Below are 25,921 nucleotides of genomic sequence, written 5' to 3'. Positions count from 1 at the left end.
TGATATAAGTATAGGTATAATATATATATATATGCATATACAAATGTAATTGAAGATAAATGCACTGTAAATTCATAATGATAGTTTCAATTTATATTCAAGACTGCAGTGACTCTTAATCTCATCACTATTTTTTTTTTTTTTTGCGGTACGCCGGCCTCTCCCGTTGCGGAGCACAGGCTCCAGACGCGCAGGCTCAGCGGCCATGGCTCGCGGGCCCAGCCGCTCCGCGGCATGTGGGATTTTCCCAGACTGGGGCACGAACCCGTGTCCCTTGCATCGGCAGGCGGACTCGCAACCACTGCGCCACCAGGAAGCCCAATCTCATCATTATTATATCAGTAACTCCTTTCTTCCTTACTGAAAATCCTAGTTCTCAAAGATATTGAGATCTCTCAAGTTTTTACCAAATTACCCTCCATGCTGTTTGCTTTATCCATAATGGATGTAAAACACTTTCAGAATAGCAATATAAACATTACCTTCAGCAATACCGTTACTGAAAACACTTTAAGATATTGCTATTCTTTTTTGTCATTAAGGTATAATTCCACTAATGATATAAAGTCATTGTCTGAAACTCACTTGAAATAGTACAATTCTGTGTGGTTATGCCTCAAACTGGATAGATACTTGGGTTCGTTTGTTTTATTATACATTCCATTTGGGGGGATTGTTTTTAAATTTTCATTTTGTTTTAGAGTTATATAAAGTATTTCTGTATTTTATAAAATCAAAGTCAAATCTGCAAAACAAGGTATCTTGAGAAAAAATCTCCTATCCCTCTCTGTTTTCTTTAATACCACCATTTGTCTATTAATAACTTTTTAAAAAATATTTTTTGATTGTGGTAAAATATATATAACATAAGATTTACCATATTAACCACTTCAGTGTCACTAAGTATATTCACAAAGTTGTGTAATCATCACCACTACCTATTTCCAGAACTTTTTCTTCATCCCAAACAAGAACTCTACCCATTAAATAATACCTCCCTATTCTCCCTCTCCCCAACCCCTGGTAAACTTTGTTTCTATCTGTATGTATTTGTCTATTTTAGGCACCTCATGTAAGTGAAATTATACAGCATTTGTCCTTTTGCATCAGGCTTATTTCACTTAGTATAATGTGTTCAAGGTTCATTCATGTAGCATGTATCAGAATTTCATTCCTTTTTAGGCTGAATAAGATTCTGCTCTATGCATATACCACATTTTGTTTTTCCATTCATCTGTTGACAGACATTTGGATTGTTTCTACTATTTGATTACTATGAATAACGCCACTATGAATATTAGTGTACAAGTATCTGTTTGAATCCCTTTCAATTATTTTAGTATATACTTAGGATAGGAATTGCTGGATTGCATGGTAATTCTATGTTTCACTTTTTTTTTTTTTTTTTTTTTTGCGGTACGCGGGCCTCTCACCGCTGTGGGCTCTCCCGTTGCGGAGCACAGGCTCAGGACGCGCAGGCTCAGTGGCCATGGCTCACAGGCCCAGCCGCTCCGCGGCATGTGGGATCTTCCCGGACCGGGGCACGAACCCGTGTCCCCTGCATCGGCAGGTGAACTCTCAACCACTGCGCCACCAGGGAAGCCCTAGTTTTAGCTCTTATATTTAGGTCTGTTATCCATTTTGAGTTCATGTTTGTATAATGTGAGGTAGGGGTCCAACTTCATTCTTTTGCATTTGGATATCACATTGTCCCAGTACAATTTGTTGAAAAGACTTTTTTTTTTTTTTTTTTGCCGTACGCGGGCCTCTTCACTGTTGTGGCCTCTCCCGCTGCGGAGCACAGGCTCCGGATGCGCAGGCTCAGCGGCCGTGGCTCACGGGCCCAGCCGCTCCGCGGCATGTGGGATCTTCCCGGACCGGGGCACGAACCCGTGTCCCCTGCATCAGCAGGCGGACTCTCAACCACTGCGCCACCAGGGAAGCCCTGAAAAGACTTTTTACCCATTGAATTGTCTTGACATACTGGTCAAAAGTCAATTGATCATAAATGGAGGGTTTGTTTTCAGACTCTCAATTCAGCTTCATACCCATCGTTACGCCAGTACTACACTGTCTTGATTACTGTAGCTTTGGATTAAGTTTTGAAACCATGTGTGAGCCCTCCAACCTTGTTTTTTTCCAAGACTGTTTTAGCTATTCCCTTGAATTTCTTGAGTTTCAGATCCCTTGAAGTTATATATGAATTTTAAGATCAGCTTGCCATTTTTTTTCAAAGAATCTAGCTGAGATTTTGATAGGCATTTTGTAGAATCTATAGATCAATTGAGGCTACATTGCTTTTCCCACTTAACAGTATATTCTGGACAGCAGACCATAAAAGTATATAAAGATACTTCTCATTCTCTCTTTCAGCTGTGTAGTGCTGCATTTTATGGGTGTCACTTGTTTACTCAACCTGTTCCCTACTGAAGGACATTCAGGTTGTTTCCAGCCTTTTGCTATTACTGATACTGCAATAGTGAAAAACTTTTTGCATCTGGCTTTTTGTATTTTGGCCAGAACTACTTTGAGATAGATTCCTAGAAGTGGGTTTGCTAAGATAAAGTTTGTTAAAACAAAGGATAAAGGCATATGTAATTTTAGACTCTATATTGCCAAATTATCTCCATAGAGGGTGTATCATTTTGAATCCCCACCAGGAATTTATGAGAGTACCTATTTCCCCACATTCTCTCTCTAGAATATGTTGTCAAGTTTCCATCTTCAGAAAAACCCAGCAGTAGAGTAAGATTTGAAACTTACAAAGTACGTTTTCTCTGTCTCATAAGTAGCCTTATAATGTTCTAAAAGGGAAGAAACACACCTTAAATGCCCTCATCAAAACACACATAGATGACCTCATCCACCCTTGTGTATTTTGTGTGTACAGGATATCCAGGTTCAAAACCCATGTATCTAAAATTCATAAACATGTACAATTTAGAGTTTACACAGATCTTTTTGGCAGTGGATAGAATGGATTTGAGGAACCCATCATATAATAGTTATGATAAATGTTCATTAAAACTTCCTTTTTAGCCAGAAGAAGCTTTTATGTACATCTCACAAGACATAAAGACTCTGTCTGAGTTCGTTTCTCCTTTACGTTAGTCTTTCCTGACCTCTTCTTGCCAAACATAAATTAGATGTTATCCCTCTTTGCCCTTCCACAGCACCCAGCCATTTCTCTGTTACAGAACACTCCAGGAACCTAGCTATAGATGGTTGCACTGTATTGTATTGTATCATAACCATTAGGTTTCTTTTTGCCTGAATTCTTCATTTGACTGAACACTTTGAGGAATCTGTGCTTTGCTCATCTCCATCCATCAGCAACCCAGCATATATTATTAGCTTGATACATAATGAACACTTGTTTATTCAGTGGCCATTTTACAACTATTTATTGTATATTTATCATACAGGTGATGAGGCTAAAAGAGTAAACCCAGGAACATGGTTTCCTTCATCTTAAACCTAATCATCTATACAACATAAATATTTGCATAAACAAATATGTAGTTATAAAATGTGGTAAGGGCTTTGAAGGAAAAGTGCAGGATACTGTGCGAGAAACTAACGGAAGGACCTAATTTTGATTGCAGGGGATCATAAAAGCCTCAGAGACAGTAATACACATACTTACTTGCCTGATTCAAACCATAACCTATAGCCTCCAAAAAAATGAACAAAAATCCATAATTTACTCAATGAAAAAGATTGTGGATGATTTTTAAATGTCACACCTTAACAGGTTGCAGATTATTTTCCTGACGTTCTGATGTAATAGCTGATTTCCTCCAGCTCTGACCTTTCTCTGGGCAGAGCTTTAAATGCTATTTTGTGATCTGTCAGCTCATCTGTGCTGGCTCTGGAGATGTATTTATGAAGCTTCTCTGGGGAAAATATAACTATTATTATCTTCTACAGATTCTCTTGAGATAGTTACCTCAGAGAATAATACAGCCAGTAAACAGGCAAAGGGGAATAACAACATCTTGCCACCCATATAAAAAGAAAAGCCAAGTCCCAAGCTCAGATGATAATGAGGAACAATTAGATCAGACTCTTACCCAGAGAATTTATCAGGGCTCCAGAGAAAAAAATGTTAGAAGTGAACACTTTTTGTGCTTCTGGAGAACTGTAGACTTCCAGCAGAGAGACAATCCAAGGGGATGAGTTTGGGTCACTGATGGATCACAAATTACCACTTGTGATTCAGAGAGTGGCTGGGCAGGTCCTGGCTGGGCTGAGAGGGTTCCAGGACGTGCTGAGTCATACATTTTGATTGGTCATTTCTCCAGAGTGGATGAAGTGGAGAGAGGGCAAGTTCATCTGGCTCATGGTATCATCTACCCCTCTGCCTCTCTAGCCAGAAAAGCAATTTATTTCCTTACTGACCTAGCTGCCCCTGTCTCAGAATTCCAGGGCAGGCAGAGGACTTCCCAGTGCCACTACCAAATACAGAGATTCTTACTTTGCCCTCCGTGCCCTTCTCCTAGTCTCTCATTTGTCATGCATCCCACTTCTGATTACCTGACTAGTGTTTATAGTCCAACTAGATCAATTGCATCTTCAGAAATGTTTTGATCTTTCCTGTCTCTGCTCCCACCTCATGAGGCTTTCCATGCAACTCTAGTTCTGATATCCAGCCCTTGGAACTCTACCAGGAAAGCAGGAGTAGGCATAATGTTTTTTTTTTTTTAATCTCAAACTGAAATATATTAAGTTGCAAGTGGTGATTTTGTTTCTCTAAAACATCATAACTCATCATGCTAAAAGGCTCTTGAAATTTTTTAAAATTGATTTTGCAGTGGTGTATAATTTTTTAAAGTTCAGTTTCAGAGTTTTGGAAGTAATGATACATGTATAAGCAACATTAAAATAAAATATAAGTTAACACTAAGTGTTTTAAAGAATTTGGGGGTGGGATGTAGGATCTAGATGTGCTATGACTTTCTGGTTTTGCAGTTTGGCAAGGAATCAAACCTCGCATCTTCAGCTTACTCACATTTATAAGGGGACAAATACTATTCCTATTTCATAGGAACTAGTATTTGAAGATGTATGAGATAATGCATGTAATATTTTAGCATAACACCTCAAAAGTATTAACTGTCTTAGACTTCACGAATGTATGATTTCCTTACGTTTCCCCCAGGAGTCTACTTCTTGAGTCTACCCCCTCAAATATATTTTTCAATTCATCAAATTCTGTCATAGTGAAGATACCTCTCCCAGCTAGACTCCAATCCTGATTGAACACACCTATATGCTTTAAAACAGCAACAGAAAACAAACTAATATCCATTAAGTGTACTCTGAGGAGAAAAAACACAAACAGTGCTGACTGGATTCACTTACATTTTTAACCACAAGTCTCAAATAGATATTAAGAAAGTCCTAATTCTCTATTGATTTTATACTTTCAGTCACTTAGCTTTTCTCCTCAAAATTTCCTATCCTGGGCCCATTCCTCATTCTCAGTTGGTAACTCATGTGTCACAGAGGCAATGGCATGAGAACTACTTCATCTGCCCAGCAGCAAATCCACCACTTTAGGAATATATACAGTTACGTACTCTGCCTTCTGTCCTAGTACAGTGAAAGAAGTGCCCTGGCTTCTCCCTAAGGCCAGCACACTTAGCTGTGCCCTGAATCACATCCATCTCTCCACATTCAGCAGCTTGCTCTAGCTATCTTCCCTTTTCTATCCTACGTTACCAGGTCCTTCCTCTTGATGGGCTCATACTCTGCATTCAATCTTGCTTATGCACATTTGAAAAATATATATATAGTATACATAATAAAATAAATGTTGATAAATAAAAATAATATATAAAAATAAATACTTAAAAATATGTGTTATAGTGTCTAGTGATAGATACAAAAGGATAATAGAACATGACCAACTAGGGTTTATTTGAGGATCAAGGTTGTTTTAAGATTTGCAGATCAATTAATTTACTTCACCACATAATAGAAATGATCTTGATAAAACAAAAACACATTTGACAAAATTTAATACCCGTTCATGATCAAGACTTCTAGCAAACTAGAACTGGAAGCAAACTTTATTATTGTGATCATGGATATCTACGAAGAGCTTACAGCAAACATACGAAATCTTGAAATCCCTAAAACCTTCCCCATGAAATCAGGACAAACACATAAGGATGTCCGCTATATTCGACATTGTTCTCAATGCAAATACAATGGGCATGAAAGTAAAAGGTAAGAAGATGGGAAAGGAAGAACTAATAATGTCACTGTTAGTTAATGACATGATTGTAAATATTGAAGGTCCAAAAGAATCTACAGGCCTACTGGTAGAAAGAATAAGAGAATTTAACAAGGTCATTGGACATAAAATCAATATTGAAAATCAATTGTATTTTGGTAAACAAGCAACAAACTACTAGAAAATTAAATTTTGATAAACAATTACTATTTAGAATAATTTAAAAACACTAAATACCTAGAACTAAATCTAAAGACAAATATGCTAGAACTCTACACTAAAAACTGAAACTAAAGACAGAAATTAAGGGATACCTTAATTATGTGTGTGTGTATTTGATAAATTGGAAGGTTTAACAGTTTTCAAATATTTTAATTCTCCCTGGACTAGTCTATAAATTCAATGTAACCCAATATAAATAACAGCAGCTTTAAAATACAAATTGACAAGCTGATTATGAAATTTATATGGAATTGAAAAGGTCCAACTATAATGAAGATAATCAAGAAGGAGCATTATGGGTTTTTTTTGTTTTTTTTTGCGGTACGTGGGCCTCTCACTGCTGGGGCCCCTCCCGTCACGGAGCAACAGGCTCCGGACGCGCAGGCTCAGCGGCCATGTCTCGCGGGCACAGCCGCTCCGCGGCGCGTGGGATCCTCCCGGACGGGGGCACGAACCCGTGTCCCCTGCATCGGCAGACGGACTCTCAACCACTGCGCCACCAGGGAAGCCCAAGAAGGAGCATTATTTTACTGAATTCTTTTACCAGTCTGAAGCTGTAGTCTTTAGGGTAGTGTGATAAATGTGTCAAGGTACACAAGTAGATCAATAGAACAAAGTCTGGAAACCCACACGTATATGATGACTAATAACAAATGTGTTACTGTGATGCAGGAAGGGAAACATAAAAGCTCCAATAAATGGTGTTGGGTTAATTAGATAGCCATATGGGGAAAGAAAGTGAATCTTGGTCCTGGAATATAGATCTAAATGTAAAAGCTAAAACAACAAAGCTTCTAGGAAACAGGATAGATATTTTCACATTGGTATGGGCAAAGATTACCTAAACATGACACAGAAAGCACTACCCATAAAGGAAAAGGTTGATAAATTATACCACATTTAAATTCAAGCTTTAATGATTATTTTAAAAAACATCATTATAGAGTGGAAAGGTAAGTCACAGATTGGGCAAATAATTTACATCCTCAAAAAGACTTGTTTACAGAATATATAAAGAACTTCTATGGATCAATGAGAAAAAGAGGCAAACCATAAAAAGATGGACCAAAAACTCAAGCACTTCTCAAGAACAGGTTCCCAATGGCCAATAAGCATATAAAAATGTTCCCAAACTCTAAGTCACCAGGGAAACTCAATCTGAAACCAAATGAGATACAATTAACACATTTACTGGAATACCTATATGTAAAGAAACTGACAATACCAAGTGTTGGTGAGGTTTTAGAGTAACTTGAATTCTCACATCTTGCTGATGTGAATATAAATTGGTACAGCTTCTTTGGAAAACTGTTTGCCAGGTAAACCTACATAAATCTTAGGATCCAGTGATTTAATTCCTAGGTTTATTGCCCCCAAATGTGTGTACTTTTGTTTACCAAAAGATACAAAGAAGAATGTTAACAGCAGGACTATTTGTAAAAGTTTCAAACTGGAAACAACCCAAACATCCATCAGTAATAAGATGTATATACACACACTACTGTATATAAAATAGATAACCAACAAGGACCTACTGTAGAGCACAGGGAACTATTACTCAATATTTTGTAATAACCTATAAGGGAAAAGAATCTGAAAAAGGATATATATATATATATATATATATAACACAACACTGTATATCACCTATACTTCAATTAAAAATTGTGTTGCAGTGCTTCCCTGGTGGCGTGGTGGTTGGGAGTCCGCCTGCCGATGCAGGGGATGCGGGTTTGTGCCCTGGTCCGGGAAGATCTCACATGCCATGGAGCGGCTAGGCCCGTGAGCCATGGCCGCTGAGCCTGCGCGTCCGGAGCCTGTGCTCCGCGAAGGGAGAGGCCACAACAGTGAGAGGCCCGCGAACCGCAAAAAAAAAAAAAAAAATTGTGTTGCATAATAAAAAATAGTAAGATGTATAAATAAGCCATGGGATATTCATACAGTGGACTATGATAGAGAAATGACAATACACTATTGCTGCTTGTGACAACATGGATTAATCTCAAAACACAACAAAACCACTTTGCACTCCACCCTCGAAAAAGAAAATTACTCAGTCCCATGCTCTGATCAAGCCACTCCCTTCCACCTTTTGTCCAGCCATTTGGAGTTGGCTCATATCAAGGTCACCACATCTATCTCTTCCCAAGTCAGTGGGCAGTTGTCTCCTTATTCTTGACTTCTCTGCAGCACTTGAAATGGTTTACATGCCTTCTTTTCTGAAACACTTTCCTTTCTTGATTCTAGGATTCTCTCCTGATTTACCCCTAGCTTGTTGGCTAGGTTCCTGGGAGTACCTTCTTTGTCTAGTTCCCTGAGTCTTCCTCCTCTGTCAGAACTACTGTATTAAATGCTCTAGGTCTTGAGTCCTCAGCCCTTTTTTTTAATGTAATCTCCCTCCAAAGGTGCTTCCTTCAAGTCTCTGATTTAAATAGCACCTATAAGCCAATGATTCCCATATTCATGTTTTGTGGGACTTCTCCTTTGACTCTGGATTTCTCTTCTGAGCACCAGACTCAATGCCTATTCAACAGCATGACTAAGATGCAGCTCAAAGTCAACAGAGTTCTTGTTAATTAAAGAGAGTTCTTGATTTTGACAATGAATCTGCTCCTCTTCAGTGAATGACACAATTATTCACCAAGTTTTTCCGGCCAACAATCTAGGAGTCATTATTTGTTTCACTCTTTCTTCTAGCCAAGGGGTAAGCATGTTTCTGAGCAAGTCCAGTTGGATTCCCTCCCAGGACTTTGAACGTTGAGTCCGTGATGCAAGGTTAGAAAATTGGCTGGAGCTGATTCATCCCAGCTGAGATACCCTGCATGCAGGCAGCCCGGAGAAGCTGGAAAAGGTAAGGAAGTAAGTCCTCTTCCCTAGAGCCTTCAGAAGGAACACAGCCCTGTGATAGCTTGGTTTTAGCTCAGGAAGACTGATTTTGCACTTCTGTCCATTACTTCCTGCTACCTAGAGTCCCAGAACTGCCTTTGTCCCTCACCCTCCTGAGACCTGCTTCTTCAAGCTTTACTTCTGATACTATGTAAGCTACCACATATTCTTCCAATGAATTTCTAAGGAATCCTTTGTAATATTGAGGAATAAATGAATAAGTCTGTATTATAAAGATCCAGTTCCTTGGCCATTAGCCCAACAGTCAGTCAGTCAACAACTATATGGAACAAATACTATGTATTGGCCACACGATAACACTGTTGTCTGCCAAGTTCTTCTTCAGGGACTGCTTCCTTCTTCCCCAACTATCCAGGTTCATCAGGGACAACTTCTTCCTATGACAACACTGGATAATTCAGGATAATCTCCCCTTCTCAAGATCCTTAATTTAATCACATCTCTTCCTAAGTTAACAAAGCTGACACTGGTTAAAGTAGTAAGGAGAGAGTTTAGTCCGTAATATCCTACTGCAATAGAAAGAGTCCACATGTATATGTATAACTGATTCACTTTGCTATAAAGCAGAAACTAACACACCATTGTAAAGCAATTATACTCTAATAAAGATGTAAAAAAAAAAAGAAAGAGTCCAGTTGTGAACTGAACTCAACTTTGATTTGTTGAATAGGGAATAGAGAGGGTGGTGAGCGGGGGCTCAGAAGAGCCAGCAAGTGAAAACTTACAAAAACTGGGAAGGTGGGGTTGGTCCGCGTGAATCCCACCTGGTTTGTTAACTGACGCCGTGTATGGAAATTGGGCTCCTCCCCTTCCGCAGTGGCTGGGAGACAGGGGCCCTGTCTTCAAGTGTTCGTGGAGCAAACAGTAAATTTTTCTCCAGCCTTGAGTTTTCTCAGGCAAGCACTATAAGTGGGCTAGGGTCATCCTAGGATGAGGCCTTGAGCTGTTAAAAAGAATGTTAGTGTTTTTCTTTTTTTTTTTTTTTGCGGTACGCGGGCCTCTCACTGTTGTGGCCTCTCCCGTTGCGGAGCACAGGCTCCGGACACGCATGCTCCGGACGCGCAGGCTCAGCGGCCATGGCTCACGGGCCCAGCCGCTCCGCAGCATGTGGGATCCTCCCAGACCGGGGCACGAACCCGTGTGCCCTGCATCGGCAGGCGGACTCTCAACCACTGCGCCACCAGGGAAGCCCTAAAAAGAATGTTAGTGTTTTGTTCAAGTCTTTATTGGGTAGGATTGAGGCCTAGCTGAGAAGAGAGCCCAGTGGAGAGTGGCTAGAGCTTGGGCAAGAATCATCATCACCAGGTGGGCCCAATGCAATCACAGGAGTCCTTAAAAGGTGGAAGAGGAAGGCAGAAGGTCAGAGAGAGGTTTGAAGATGGAGGAAGGAGCCATGAACCGAGGCATGCAGGCAGCCCGGAGAAGCTGGAAAAGGTAAGGAAGTAAGTCCTCCCCGCAGAGCCTTCAGAAGGAACACAGCCCTGCTGATAGCTTGGTTTTAGCTCAGGAAGCCTGATTTTGCACTTCTGACCTCCAGAATTGTAATATAATACATCTGTGTTTAAAAAAAAAATTTCCATATTCTTTTAATGAGAGAAAATTATAGTGAAATGCACAGATATTAAGTATAAAATGTAATGAATTTTTACAAATATATACTCTCCTAGGAGCAACGCCACAATAAAGATAATGGAATCTTTCAATCACTCCCTAAGTTTTCCACATGCAACCTTCTAGTTAATCTCTACATTCCATAGGTAATCATTGTTCTGATTAGTTTTGCCTGTGAAGTTTCAGTGCAAATAACCATGCAGGGCAAAAGGAAAAGAATGTTTTCATTATATTACGAAAATAGCTTTAACCTCAGCTACTTCAATTCCTGTTGTTTTAAACCACTGTGTTGGTGGTAATTTGTTGTTGTTGTTTTGTGTGGGCGGTAATTTGTTAAAGCAGCAATAGAAAACTATTACAACAGTTATTCTGAGTGACGATATATGGGTATTTGTTATTTTCATTAGAACACTCTGTAGTTCCTTATTTTATATCAAGACATTTATTTTAGATTCAAAGAAATTGTTTGAGTTAAAATTTTAGAACAAAAGACTTTCTAATGCCCAAGCCAGCTCAAGTTCGGGTGCATCTGTCCACCTAAGAATCTTTAGAATCGTCTCTGGCTATGGGGGCAGGGGGGTCATGTCATTTCTGGGAGGGGCCTCAGAGTTGTTTGTTTAAAGCCATCATTTATGAAATATCTACTGTGTTTGAGATGCCTTATATACATGTTCTTATTCGTATCAGTACCTTCTGCTATGGATATTGCTCTAATTCCCAATTATAGATGAGGAAACCAAGAAAAACATATAATGTAACTTGCTTCGTTTACAGTTAGCAAGTGGCGAAACAGGGATTCAAACTCGGATCCCTCTGACCTCAGGGCCTACGAAGAATCTGGAATGGGCATGATTATATGGGGCTGTGTGTGAGTGTGCAAGAGGTGGCAGAGGTATGATGGGCAAAGAGCAAAAAACCAGGAGCCAGAAGACTAGTCCCACTGCTAATTCACTTCGTTTGTTCATTCATTCATTCAACATATATTTATTGAGCCCTTTCTGTGAGCTGGGCACTATTGTAGGAGCTGGAGAGTGAGGCAGTAAACAAAAGATACTAACGTATCTGCGTCATGGAGTTTGTATTCTGGTGGGGTGTGGAGAAAGATCAACAAATAAATTGCATTTCTGTACGTATTTTGTAAGAGTCTCACAAGACATCTGTGGGGGAGGGTAGAGGATAGCAGGAAGAGCAGGGTCTTTGAAATCAGGATTCCTGGGTTTGGGTCCTGGCTGTGTGACTCTGGGGAAATGGTGTAACCTCTCTGAGCCTCAGTTTCTTCAGGTGTAAAATGGGAAGAATAATCCCCATCCACGTAGGTTGTTGGGATGAATACACGAGAACATATATGTAAAACCCAAAGTCATAGAAGCTATTATGGTTGATGCTGGGACTCTGAAGGCTGCCCTGAGTTCTCAAAGGTCTCTGATTGTGTGAAGAGGTGCTGGCACTCTGAGTCACAGATGATAGAGGTTGCTTCCAGGGAACTCATTTATGTGACTGTGTTGAGCTATCTCACGGGGCTCCCTTTTCGCACTCCCAGTACCCATGGTCCTTTTCATTTAACACAGACAGTCGCATCTTCTCATTTTCTGAAATCACACGAGGACCCTTGGGGTTCACGGGACGGGAGGAACGGGAGACACGGGTGAGGAGAGCTCGGAGCCCTGAGTGGCTGTGCGCAGCTGCAGGCTTAATCTCAGTGAACAAAAGCCGCCTGGGGATCGGCTGTGCCGGGCAGGACTCAGGCGCTTGTTTTGCGGGCTGTGGGTTGCCAGGGCTTTGTTTGGAGGCCCTCAGGGAGGGGCTCGCAGGAAGACTGTATTTGCTTTTCTTGGATGTCAGCCCTGTCAGGCAGCCTTCACTTTATAACATGGCCTTTATCTGATAGCTGTGTTCTGAGTCGAGCCAGGTCTGGAGAGGTCTGGAGAGGCTGAATTTTAATTCAGAAGGTTCTTCCACCCTTAACACTGATGCTCCCAGACTAGTGACCTTCCTTCCCTGAAAACCCTCAAAACATACTACCCACACCCCTCTTTCTACTTAGTTCCTTCATGCACTTCTCATAGTTGATATAGTCACGCGCTATTTGTGCTCAGGACTGCGTCCCCACGGTACGGGCCTCTGTTACAATTAGGGTCCCCAGGTTGAGCAAATAAAAATACAACATGCCCACAAATTAGAAATTCACCTAATGAGTAATTTTTACTTAAAATAAGTCCTGTGTGATCCTTGGGACATATACTAAAAGTTATTGGTTATTTATCTGAAATTCAAATCTAATTACGCATCCTGTATTTTATCTGGCAACCCTGATTATAAATCATGATGCTCCGGAAATATATACATGAATGAAGGAATGAATGGGACTCATGCATAATCAGATGCAGACATTTTACTGGAAAGTCCACACTGTTAGGAGTGGTTTCAAGGTGATAGGATTATTGGAGAATTTTCAGTTCTCTATGTGATTTTCTGTTTTTCAACTTGCAATGAGCAGAAAAGTTTTCAAAGATCATATGTGTCTGTGTTTATACCAATATAGTCATAAACCAACGTCTTAACGTTAGTGTAAAACCTGCTTGAAAGAGAAACAATTTGTGTTTTCCTTCAACCTGAGAACCAGAATTTTCTGAACACATCCCCAGAGGACATTTTGAGCATCCCTGAGAAGATTATTATTAAAAGCAATATTGGCAGGCCAACACAACGTATCAGCAAAAGAGAGTACATGAATGGGTACAGAAGTACATGAGTGTCTAAAAAATGTTGCTATTATTTTGTTAATCATACAATGCTTCTTAAGAAAATCGGCTCCTGAAGTTTTGGGGATATAAAGCTCAGTCTAGTTAAACCCAGGATAGAAAAATCTAGATTCAATTGTACATAATACACAGGGAATCTTTTCTTTGATTTGCAGAATGCAGGTGGAAGACAAAACAAACATAAGCTCTTACAGGGAATGAGTTGAAGGCTCTTCCCCCCTTCCTTCACCACACACAGCTTGCCAGGATGTCTTGGGACCAAGCACCCTTCAGATTTGTCTTTTGGAGTTCCACACTGGCCACCAGTGATGGGCACTTGAGAATGCTGTGCCTTAACGGAGCAAGGAAATTAAGAGCTACCGTGTGTAAGATGCTTACTGTGTGCTGGGCACCGGGCAGAGCACTTGATCATACTTCACTCATAGAAACAACCCGAATTACACACATTAAGCGTATCTTATAACAATGGGACTTAAAAATGATAAAGTAAATTACAGTCACATCTCCTGAAGCACTGCAAGGTGCTTAATAGTTGTGGAAAGTTCACTTATATTTACTATGCTGTACTGAGTAAGGCAGAAAGCATTTATTAGAAGGAGAAAAATGCTTAAGTCTGAAGACTTTTATCTCAAGGTTTGAAAGACAAAGGGGTTTCTGCTGTACCTTTGGGAATGTCCCTTATCAGTTTCCAGTTCGGAATGTGGTATTAGAATCATGGGGGTGGAGCTGTCTCTTCTCTCTCTTCTATCATGTTAATGGTGCCCAGGATTCTGCTGTAAGATTCAGTGTCAGAAGTGAGAAGAAGGGTAGAATAGGATATATGTCCTGTTATTGCCAAGTCAGGATGCACAGACAAGAGAATGATGTCTGGAGTGAAACCAAGTGAGCAAGTAGCAAAATCTATACTCTTTGGCCAGCTTAAAGTCTCACAACACTCATGTTATTAAAAAAAAAAAAAAGGGAATAGAATGAAATCAACGTGGCCTGCTCAGGGATGACAGACAAGCATGAGAGGGCAAAATGCTAAATGTGCCCTTATAAAGGTTTCCTGGTCTTAAAAGAAGAAAATTAGTTGGTTGAAATTTTGAAGGAGGACAGTGTGAGTTTGAACAAAGGGAGGATCATCATTGTGAAGAGAGGGAAAAAAAGGCAATTTGATGATTGCTAAGGACGGGGAAGAAAGAGCTGCATCCATTTAACTCTTCACATGGCAGCATTGTGAAGAGGCCATTGTAAAATAATGATTAAATACACCAAGGCTGGGCCATGTCTGAACAGTGCATACACTCTAACAGACATATTTCCAAGTCACACAGAACCATCTTCTTTTCAACTGTGGCATAGAGTCTTCAAGCAAATTGTGTATTAAGTGAACTGTATAAATTAAAGATGGAGGGAGACAGGTTTTATGCACTGATTCCTCTAGAGAATCTCCCTAAACACACAGTGACATTTCGATGATTTTTCCATTAGTATTCTCTGAATAGAGATCTTTTTTTTTTTCCCTTTGCTAGTAAGTAAGAAGTGCTTGGTATACATATTTAAATAACAGTCATACTGAATTAGCTTTAAGAACTGGCTCTTAACATAATGGATGCATTAAAATGTAGAGCAAAATGAGCCAGCCACATAAAGACCTCCATTGGTAAGAAGAGAGCAGGAAGCAGTAGATAATGCAAGCGTCTCCGCTGTCTTCTAAGGCTTGGATTATGATAATGGCTTTGAGAGCAGATCAGTCATTTAATGTCTAGCTACTGACATAAATTAGCTCCGGTTGTGTTAAAGTCTATTCGGTGAGAAAGGCAGCACCCGTCCTTTTCCAACTCACAGGTATATATGTGGCTGCTTAAGAAGTATGCTGCAAGGAAAAAAGGTTGATTGCCAATCACTTTAAGAAGAAAGTGTTTTGTACAAGTCCTAACAGTCAAGCTCATCTCTGCCAGTGATGCCGTACTTTGCACTCCAAGTCCCTGCCCCACGAGTAAGGGGGAAAAAGACCTAATGAGTGAGAAGACATCTGAACACATTCCTTGCCAGCCTATTGAATGACAATGCTTTAAAAAAAATACTGACCTCAAGGACAAGGGGAAATATGGCAACTGAACTGAGCAGTATTTACTGGTGATAGTATAACATTTTTGCTTCTTTATAAAGTCAAAGAAGCCAAGGTGAACGAAAGTCCCGAGGAAGATCCCAATGAGGGTTTTGCCAATGCACATGTAGAAATCAGGATGTGTTCACGTAAGAGGATTTGGGGGTGAAGGTAGGAGTGTCCCATTCAGAGGTCCAAGAAAACCACTTACCACAAATTAACCAGGAAAGGATGCTCCAGCCCCTGCATGATCTGGAGCTCCTTGAAGACATTCCTCACTTCATTGCGCTCCACACACTTTTGTTTGTTCATGTACTTCATCGCATACATCTTCTTGGTATCGTTCTTCTGTACGATGCAGACCTAACGGTGCCAACCAGAGTGAGAAAGTGATTAGGGAGATGATGGATCATGGGAATGAGACAGAACAAGACCGTTCATCACAGCATGGAGGCCCCATCACTTGCAAATTCTCTGATGTTAAAGTTGCCACTTAGCTCTGATTTCAGAGTAAAAAATTGCACTTTCTTCCCCTGTACCAAGTCGATTTCTAAATCTCTGCCTTCTCAAACAAGTTTGCCTGTTTTTGCTTTTGGGGATTTTTAAGACAGCATTTTGGGGAAAATAGCTGCCTCTATGTCAGGAATCTTCCAATAACTAACAGCATCCTTATTCTGCTTTTTAGTGACCAAAATAGGCATGACTAAACCGTCAAGATGAACAATATTGTGCGAGAATTTCTGTTGACAGCCACAGGTGATACAACCAAAAAGGACTTGAAGCATGGGGATAAACACGAAGCGTGATGTGCATGTTTGTGAAACTCTTTTAGAGGTTCATATAATGCCTGATAAAGTCGACAGCAGAGGATTCTAAAATGCAAGTTCACTATGAAATATGAGGTATTCTGTTAAAGTATGTTTCCACAAGACACAATAGTAATCAGGATATGAATCTAGAAGTTTCTTACAAAGAATTGGACTGAATGTGTATGAATTTTATGGTAGGATTTTTGTGGTAGGTTTTTTAAAAATAAAACTGTGGTACAATTGGGGAAAACAGAAATCAGGTGGCTTCTTTCCCACATGAAAAGATTTAATTCTTATACTGACAAGACAACTGTTACTGAATGTACTGGTACAACTTGCAAATGATTATGAAATCTTACTCTCCGCATTAGTGTAGAGAAGGCCTCCAACTCTAGTGAGTAAACTGATTTGACTTTGAGATAATTCTGAGAACATACATGTTCATTATGTAGCTGCCTGTCTCATACTTTGCTCAAACTGTGGTAATAATTTTATAAAAACCCATTATGAAAACATCTCTGAATTATCATTTACTGTGGTCCCAGTAACTAATCTGAACCTTCTTGGGCTCTCTGTTCTCTGAGCTACATACCCCATTATTGGTTAATCATTTTGGTTCTCACCTTCCCAAAACTGCCTTTTCCAATGGCTCTTAAAATTTCAAAGTGGTCAAAGTTGACTGTAAAACAAACAAAAAGAACATCATGAGTGATTCAGGTGCTCTTTTAGTAGCTAATGAATAATATATAAAGATTGAACTAAACCTAAGTACTGTATTTAAAACAGCATTCCTTAACATGACCATTCATTCATCCAATAGACATTTCTTTAACACTTAATCACATTGCTTAGTACTGGGGGATATAGTAGTAATAGAGTAGAAATAAAATCTCTACTTTCATGGAGACTGTAGTCTAGTGAAGGCTCCCCAGAGAGACTCTTACGGATTAAATAGTCACAAAATGAGTGGACAATTAAAACTCTTGGTGAACGTTAAGAAAGAGAGAAGTTGTTGGGCTCTAAGTGGATATAACAGAGGGTTTCACATAGGTGGCCAGAGACCTGGTCCTCTGTGCATAGAATTCTACTAAGGGTTGGCACTTTAAAAATCTTCTCCTTGTCTGTTTTCTCACTAAAACCGCTCTTTAGTGTATCCAAATGATCTCAATTTTCCCAAGTAAGAAACTATTACACATGTAAGTTTACAGAATGAGTTGATCCCCAAGGCACAGATATCTAAGAGAAGAGGATGATTATGAGTATAAAAGTCTATTTTATACACTTCATTTGAAGTTGAGATGATCTTTTCCATCTGCCATTTAAAAATTTCCACTCCTAAACTTTAAATGGAATATAATCTATAAAAATATTGAATCACTGTGCTATATACCGGAAACTAATACATTTTAAATCAACTATACATCAATTAAAAAATAATAACATGTTCACTCCTTCCTAGGAGCAGTAGATGTTTAGTGTATAGACAGCATGGTCTCTTGGGTCAATGCTCAAGAAATGCTTGGTGAAGAGAAGAACAAAGCCTAGATTCTCCCAGACAGGTGACATTCTTTGGTTCCTTTCCTTGATGATCTGCAGAAAATGTCCCACTTTCTTTCCTGGTTTTTGAAATAAGGGTTTAGATGAGTAAAATTCCAAATGAGGGATTTTAAGAACTTAATCAGAAAAGATTGCAAAGTACAAGAAGGTGCCATTCTTCTCTTTAAAAGACATAATTTGTCGATTTCAAAAATTATCAGATTAGCTCCTTCTGAAGGAAAGAGAGATGAGTAATGGGACCTCTCATCTTCCAAGCTTTCTCAAGGTGAAAACATTTTTATAACGTGACTTAATCACCACTTCTTTTAAACTCCCAACCCACTTTATTTCAAAAAAAAAAACCAAAACATTTAATCATGTGAGGCAGCATGTCTATTACAAATAATCCTGGATTTGGCCTGTAAACAATGATGTAATTCTGGTAAATGACAGATTCTTTTTTTAAATTTTATTGAAGTATAGTTGATTTACAATGTTATGTTAATTTCTCCTGTAAAGTAAAGTGATTCAGTTATACATATATGTATATTCTTTTTCATATTCTTTTCCATTATGGTTTTATCACAGGATATCGAATACAGTTCCCTGTGCTCTATAGTAGGACCTTGTTGTTTACCCATCCTGTATATAATAGTTTGTATCTGCTAATCCCAAACTCCCAGTCCTTCCCTCCCCCACTCACCCCTTCCCCTTGGCAACCACAAGTCTGTTCTCTAGAACTGAGTCTTTTCTGTCTCGTAGATAAGTTCATTTGTATCATTTTTTTAGATTCCACCTATAAGTGATATCATATGATATTTGTCTTTCTCTGTCTGGCTTACTTCACTTAGTATGATAATCTCTAGGTCCATCCATGTTGCTGCAAATGGCATTATTTCATTCTTTTTTATGTCCGAGTAATATTCCATTGTATATATACCACGTCTTCTTTATCCATTCCTCTGTCGATGGACATTTAGGGTGCTTCCATGTCTTGGCTATTGTAAATAATGTGGCTATGGACATAGGGGTGCACGTATCTTTTTGAATTATAGTTTTGTCTGGCTATATGCCCAGGACTGGGATTGCTGGATCATATGGCAACTCTATTTTTAGTTTTTTGAGGAACCCCCATACTGTTCTTCATAGTGGCTGCACCAATTTACATTCCCACCAACAGTGTAAGAGGGTTCCCTTTTCTCCACACCCTATCCAACATTTGTAATGATGTCCTTTCTGCCTGGTGTGAGGTGGTACCTCACTGCAGATTTGATTTGCATTTCTCTAATAATTAGTGATGTTCAGCATCTTTTCATGTGCCTATTTGCCATCTGTATTTCTTCTTTGGAGAAATGTCTATGTAGGTTTTCTGCCCATTTTTCGATTGGGTTGTTTGGTTTTTTTTTGTTGTTGAGTTGTATGAGCTGTTTGTATATTTTGGAAATTAAGCCCTTGTCTCTCACATCATTTGCAAATATTTTCTCCCAGTCCATAGGTTGTCTTTTTGTTTATGGTTTCCTTTGCTGTGCAAAGGCTTATAAATTTTATTAGGTCCCATTTGTTTATTTTTGCTTTTATTTCTATTGCTTTGGGAGACTGACCTAAGAAAACATTGGTACAATTTATGTCAGAGAATGTTTTGCCTATGTTCTATTCTAGGCGTTTTATGGTGTCATGTCTTATATTTAAGTCTTTAAGCCTAAATGACAGATTCTGAGTCTCCATTTTCTCATCTGTAAAAATGGGACTGACCCTGCTAGATAAAGAAATACTTTTTATCCAGAAAAATGCTAATAAAACAATTTACTTACTTAAGTCATTCACTTGACTATGTTGTCTTCCCGAACTCCTTGAGTTCTGAGTTTCTTTCATTCACTAGATCATAAACTCTATGAGGGCAGAGATTATATGTTGCTTTGTTCACCTGTGTTTTCCTGGCAACTCAGAAAATTCCTGGCTTGGGGTAGTTGAAGACATCTCTTTGCACTTCCCATAGAGCCTGGTACAGTGATTTACACATAAATCTCACATAAATCTGGTTCTCAACAAATAAAGTAAGATGTAAAGATACAGAAGAACCCCCAAACAGTTGCTTCTTGTAAACCAGAGCAGTGTGAGAATGTGGGTCTTCTAGGGAAGTGTTTTGTAAACTGAGTCAAGACCCATTAATAAATTATGAAATAAATTTAGTTGTAATAAAGAACATTAAAAAATTTAATGGAATAGATAATAAAATATCAGAAATGTCTCAAATGTAGTTAGAGTAGTATTGACTCTGAAACTTTTGTTTCAGTTTACATCTGTGTGTAGATAGACGTGTACTGTATCATGAGAATTCTTTTAGTCTATATTTTACTATGAGTTGTGGTCAAAATAACTTGAAGAACACTTTTGTAAGTTTTTTCTTAAGTTTCAAACTGAAATAACCAATGCAATGATTTCCTCACACTCATCACATGAGGCTGAGTTATGCATTAGGTACTATGGAAGTGTTAAATAACCAAGATTTATTTCATTTTTAGCAAATCCAATAACTCACGGTGGTTTCTTCACTAGCAGCCTAGCCTACAATGCTGTGATGATGTCTTGAATCTCCAAGTATATAGCAGGTACCTAGAAAGCAGGACGTTCCATTGCGATATCAATCCATTTCACGAACCGTGTCTCTTTATAAGCCATTTTAAGCTTTAATGAAAATGATAAAGAATTAGATGCCAGGTTGCTGATAAATTTCTACTAGCAGAACTGCCTTAATTAATGTCAGGTTAGGTCCCAGAAAAGTGGCAACCTTAAGGTTTTAGAGATACTACATCTTATTTATGCCTTTGTTTCTAGTCAGTCAAAGAAAGCTCCAACTCCAGTCCAATGCCATAGTGCCTAAGGTCACTTCCCTGTATAATAATACATCCTGGAGAGAAAGCCGATGACACGCTGAAAGTGACTGAAAAATAAGCTCTTATTCCATCCTTACGGTCCCTTCTTAAATGTCCAACAACAGCAACACTAGTTTGGAGGAAGGCTGATTGAAAAGGCAACCAAACCTCATCAATTCAGACAAAATGAGAGAGAGAGATGAAGTCAGAACTGTGGATTATTTTGTCAACGGAAAACCAATTATATTACAGGCATATAGGCTTTGCCTAAGGGGAGTATGCAATAGCACACCCACTGTGTGCTTAAACCTTTGATCACCCTGTGCAGTATTAACCAGCAGATTACATATGGCCCACAGGCAAAATGGGCCTGCTGCCTGTATTTGTGCCTCCTGTGAGCTAAGATTGGTTTTACATTTTTAAAGGATTTTAAAAAAAACAATAAAGAATATGCAATAGAGACCATATGAAAATCGATGCCATAATATTTACTAGCAGGCCCTTTACAAAAAATTTACCAGCCCCTGAGATTAAGAGCACAGTCTGTGGAGACAGACTACCTGAGTTCAAATTCCAGCTCCTACAATGAATACTTGTGTAATCCTGGCAATTTTTTTTTCCTGTCGATTTATTTCCATGCTCTGTATCTTCATTGATAAAATAGGGATCAAAATAATATATACATCATAGGGTTTACAGCAAAATGAAGTGAGTTAACATATGTAAAGTACTTAGAATATGAACTGGAACAAACTACTTTTACTAGTACTACGACTACTGCTTAGGGAATAGGCTAATTCAGAGCTCCCAGCAAATACCATGGTAAGCTGCTATCATGACACATGGATATTAGCAGGCAACACGGAAGTAAATGGCAGCTGTCAGTGTCATTTCTACACATCTGGGCTTTGCAGTCTGTGGTGTGGTGGCCTTGCAGCAGTGTTTTCTTCAATCTCTGAAGCAAAGTTAACCTTTGTTGTGGCTTCTTCTTGTGTCTTGTCCTTGTATCATGTTCTAAAACTTTCCTTCTGGTTCCTGGAGAAGCTCTGGTGCCAAGAAGATAAAAAGGGTCTCCTGGAGACCCTGTTAGACCCTGGGTCTTTGTGGGGTTTTGAAGGTCATGGTTGAGTGTAGGGAGAGACAGAATCTGGTTCTCACTTACACTGATAGGTCTGGGCCAGGGAATGTGGCCTGCAGGGAAACAAACAGGCAACAGCAGCTCAACCTCCGGCACCTTCCTCTCTGCCTCAGTCTTGCTTTCACACAGGTCTTCTCACCTCAGTGTTAGCAACCATCATGTCAGTACGTACAGTATTCTTAAGGCTGTCTGGAGGTATATCAGATTAAGACAAAGCTGAACAGATCCTAACGTTATGAGATCCCACGGAATATTTTTATTTATTTTTAAAACTAAGTATCTTAAAAGGACTTATTTTAGAGTTTTTCTTTTGGATAGGTGCACATTCTCCACTAATCAACCAGACACAGAAATTCTATAGGCATTAGAGGTCTGTTTACGTATGTTTCCTTTGTATTCTCTCAGTAACTTTACGGCTTTTACAGATAGGCGTGTTCAGCCTCAGAGAGATTAAATAATTGGCCATGATTACAACTAGTATTGTGACTCACTCATCTTGGGGTTAGGTTCGTAAGCCAGAAAGTAAGGCAAAACCTGTTCAGTCAAAACTACACATGTAAATCCTTGGAGAAGGTACCTCATTTGAAGACCAAGACAGTCTGTCAAAGTCCAATTCAGTTTTGTTTTCCTTGTGTGAGCACCCAAGGAATTGCATTTAGGGGCTATTGTATGAAAAACAAATGTTTAAGCACTAAAATCACACTCAGCTCTTTGGTAGGCTTGAATTTATAAGTCACATGGACAGTAAGACCAACTGAGGGGACAGCAGTTGACTGTTGTCACAAAGCCACACCCAACACTTGAGTGGAGGAGTGGATAGAATAAATCCACCTTCATGTAAATTCATATACACCTTTCTGATCCTGCACCCACATTGTTAATCTCTATAGCTGTCCACCCATTCCAGAGGTAGAATCAGGAGAAGCAAGGTGGAACTTCTTTGTCTATCCTTCTAGAATCACAAGTCAGGCTTTCCCAAGTCTTTCCCTAAACGGAAGCGTACTGATGGTGGGATTCAGGCCTGATGCTCTTTATTTCCTTTGTTCTCCCCAGTATCTCTTGTTCTCCCCAGTATCCCTTTGTATCTCCCCAGTCTAAACATTGTGGTCAGTAAACAGTGTTGAGGGAAAGAAGAGGGGAAACACTTTTTAGACTTTGTTATACCACCCTGACAGTTGGAATTTGGGAGAAGAGCATTCTAGAAAGTAAAGCAGAAAATCCATTCTTTTTTCTACTTTTGAGGTAAAAATATTTGGAAAATATTTTATTTTTTCTTTAAAAATATTTCAGCCTTCCTAAGTATGGAATCATGAACATACGTGAGATTACTGAGAATCGCACTCCTTGATATTTCTGTAAACCTTTCTATTGATGAGAGAACAAGGACACCAGTGGTGGGACCCTAGATAAGTTACTCCATCTTTTCAAATCATAAGGTCCCCATCTGTAGAACAGAGCTAATTAAACTTGACTCGCCAGTGGTTTTGAAGATGACATGCTATAAACCAGAAGTATAATGTCTGGCCCACTGAAAGGTAAAAGTTACAAATGATAAAAAAAGTACAATTATTCAGAGAAAATTAAGTCTTCTTCCCATTGCAAAATTTTAGTTCTATTCCTAGGAGGCAACCACTATTAACCATTTCTTCTGTATCCTTTAAGAGATTTTTTTCCTGCATATTATATGTATTCCCTTTTGACAGCAATAGCAAGGTACTAGCATTCCTGTAGGGACAGAGATTATAAGCCCTTTCTACATAATTATACCATTACATATAGCTCTATATCTAATTATTTTAAATAGCTCCTTTATGCTTTATTGCATAAATATACCATAAAATATTTAGCCTGTTGATGGACGTTCAAAGATGATTTAATTATCTGCTATTTCCTACAATACTACCATAAACATCCTTGATCAGCTAATGCACATGTGTTGTAGGCTAACTTTATAAAAGTAGAACTACTGGGACAAAGATTATGTGGATTTTCCAATTTAACGGATATTGTCAACAGCCCTCCAAAGATGTTGCACCCAATCTCCTTCCAGCAACGTGTGAGAGTGACATTTTGTCCACCACCCTGCCAACACTATCACATCAACTGTCCTTTATCTGACAAGTGAAAAAAAATTGAATTATTTACTTTATACAGTTGACCCTTGAAAAATGTAGGGGGTTAGGGGTGCCAGCCCTGCTCTCAGCAAAAATCCACATGTAATTTATAGTCAGCCTTCCAAATCTGAGGTTCCTCCGTATCTGTGTTTTCGTATCTGCGGATTTAATCCAAGGTAGATTGTGTACTACTGTAGTTACCGTAGTACGTATTTATTTTACAAAATTAGTGGACCACACAATTGCTGTTCAAAGGTCAGCTGTGTTTCTTTAATGAGTAAAGTCTCATATCTTTGTGCATTTATTTTTTCAAAGAACTGCCTATTCATATATTTTGCCTGTTTCTAATGAGTTATTCTTATGGATTTGCAAATGCATTTAAAATGTTAAGTAAATTAACTTTCTCTTAGTACATCTCGGAAATATTTTTCTAGGCTGCCCATTTGGCTTTTGACTTTAAAACATTTTTAATAAGGTAGAAAACTTAAGTGTTAAATTTATATTTTATAGTCAAATTTTATATGGTCAAATGTATCCATCTTTCCCTTTTTGTCCCTCTGGACTTAAGTCTTTTTAAAAAAGGCTTTTTGTTGTTGTTGTTGTTAAAAGCATGTACTTGGATTTTAAATCAATAGCTTTTGACATTTCTAAAATACAACATAATTTATTCTAAGGTTATATCTATCCAAGATACACAGAGCAAAAAAGTTTCCAAATTCCAACAATTCTAAAAACTCCTGCTACTGCTTAAATTAAAAGCCCAAACAATCAATCATTTCCTTGCATGCCATCATGCCAATGTGATTGTTAATAAGGGGATACTTCTAAGTGCTTTGGGAAATATCCTCTTGAAGCAGGCTCTCCATATCTTGCTTATGTTGGCAATTTATTTAGTAAACACTTTACTTATACAGCACGATGTTAAATTCCAGTGCTGTTTGGTCCCAACTGATACGTTACACACATTGGTTGCTTAAACATGACACTGGGGTTGGCTGTGGTTCTCTAAAGGCAGAGTCAATTCCACATGGAGACAGTAATGGCTTAGCTGGCCCCATGTGCCCCTTCTTCACTCCAGTTCAGGAAGTGTGTGTGTGTGTGCGCGCGCGCGTAAGTGTGTGTAATTCCTCCCCCCACTACAGCAGAATAGACACTTAGGTGGAGTAAAGGTGCAGATGATGCTCACTGAACTTGGTCTGTGTTCACCGACAGCAAAGCTGTACTGATGACTCACGCAGTAACAACCAGGCATTGTGCTCTGTGCTGCGGAGAAAGAAAGCCAAGGTTGCCTACCTTCCTGGGGCTGACAGTCTAGTGGGACATCAGAATAATTAATAATAGCTAATATCTTTTTGTAAGGAATATCAGGTATTAGTCTAAGCATGTTATATAGATGTATTATCTCAATTTTCCATCAATCCGATGAAATAGTACTACTATTATTGCCATTGTTTTAAGCTGAGCAAACTGCAGCCCAGAGTAATGAAGTAATTTTCTCAAGGCCACAGCGTAAACAAGGGGCAGCTCCAAGGGGTGAAGTCCGGAGCTGTCCTCAAACGCTGTTCTCTGCTGCAGCCCATTAAATGTAGGTAATTGTACCCGAGAAAGTAGTATAT

At 39.0% G+C, this 25,921-nt stretch overlaps 1 protein-coding gene across 1 annotated transcript in view; it reads right to left on the bottom strand.

Annotated features, from left to right (window-relative positions):
- STK32A (serine/threonine kinase 32A) overlaps positions 1 to 25,921 on the bottom strand; it is a gene marked incomplete at both ends in the record, with an annotated part of 115,140 nt that overhangs the window by 68,060 nt on the left and 21,159 nt on the right. The window contains 2 exons of the mRNA XM_082652501.1: positions 16,047 to 16,198; positions 17,268 to 17,323. Of these exons, the coding sequence (XP_082508627.1) occupies positions 16,047 to 16,198; positions 17,268 to 17,323 (208 nt within the window). The remainder of the gene's footprint in view (positions 1 to 16,046; positions 16,199 to 17,267; positions 17,324 to 25,921) is intronic.

The sequence above is a fragment of the Grampus griseus genome (assembly GCF_964374135.1).
Source record: "Grampus griseus genome assembly, chromosome: 3".
In the NCBI taxonomy this organism is placed as follows: domain Eukaryota; kingdom Metazoa; phylum Chordata; class Mammalia; order Artiodactyla; family Delphinidae; genus Grampus; species Grampus griseus.
Note: the sequence above shows the minus strand (reverse complement) of the source record. Positions and strands in the feature narration are given on the sequence as shown.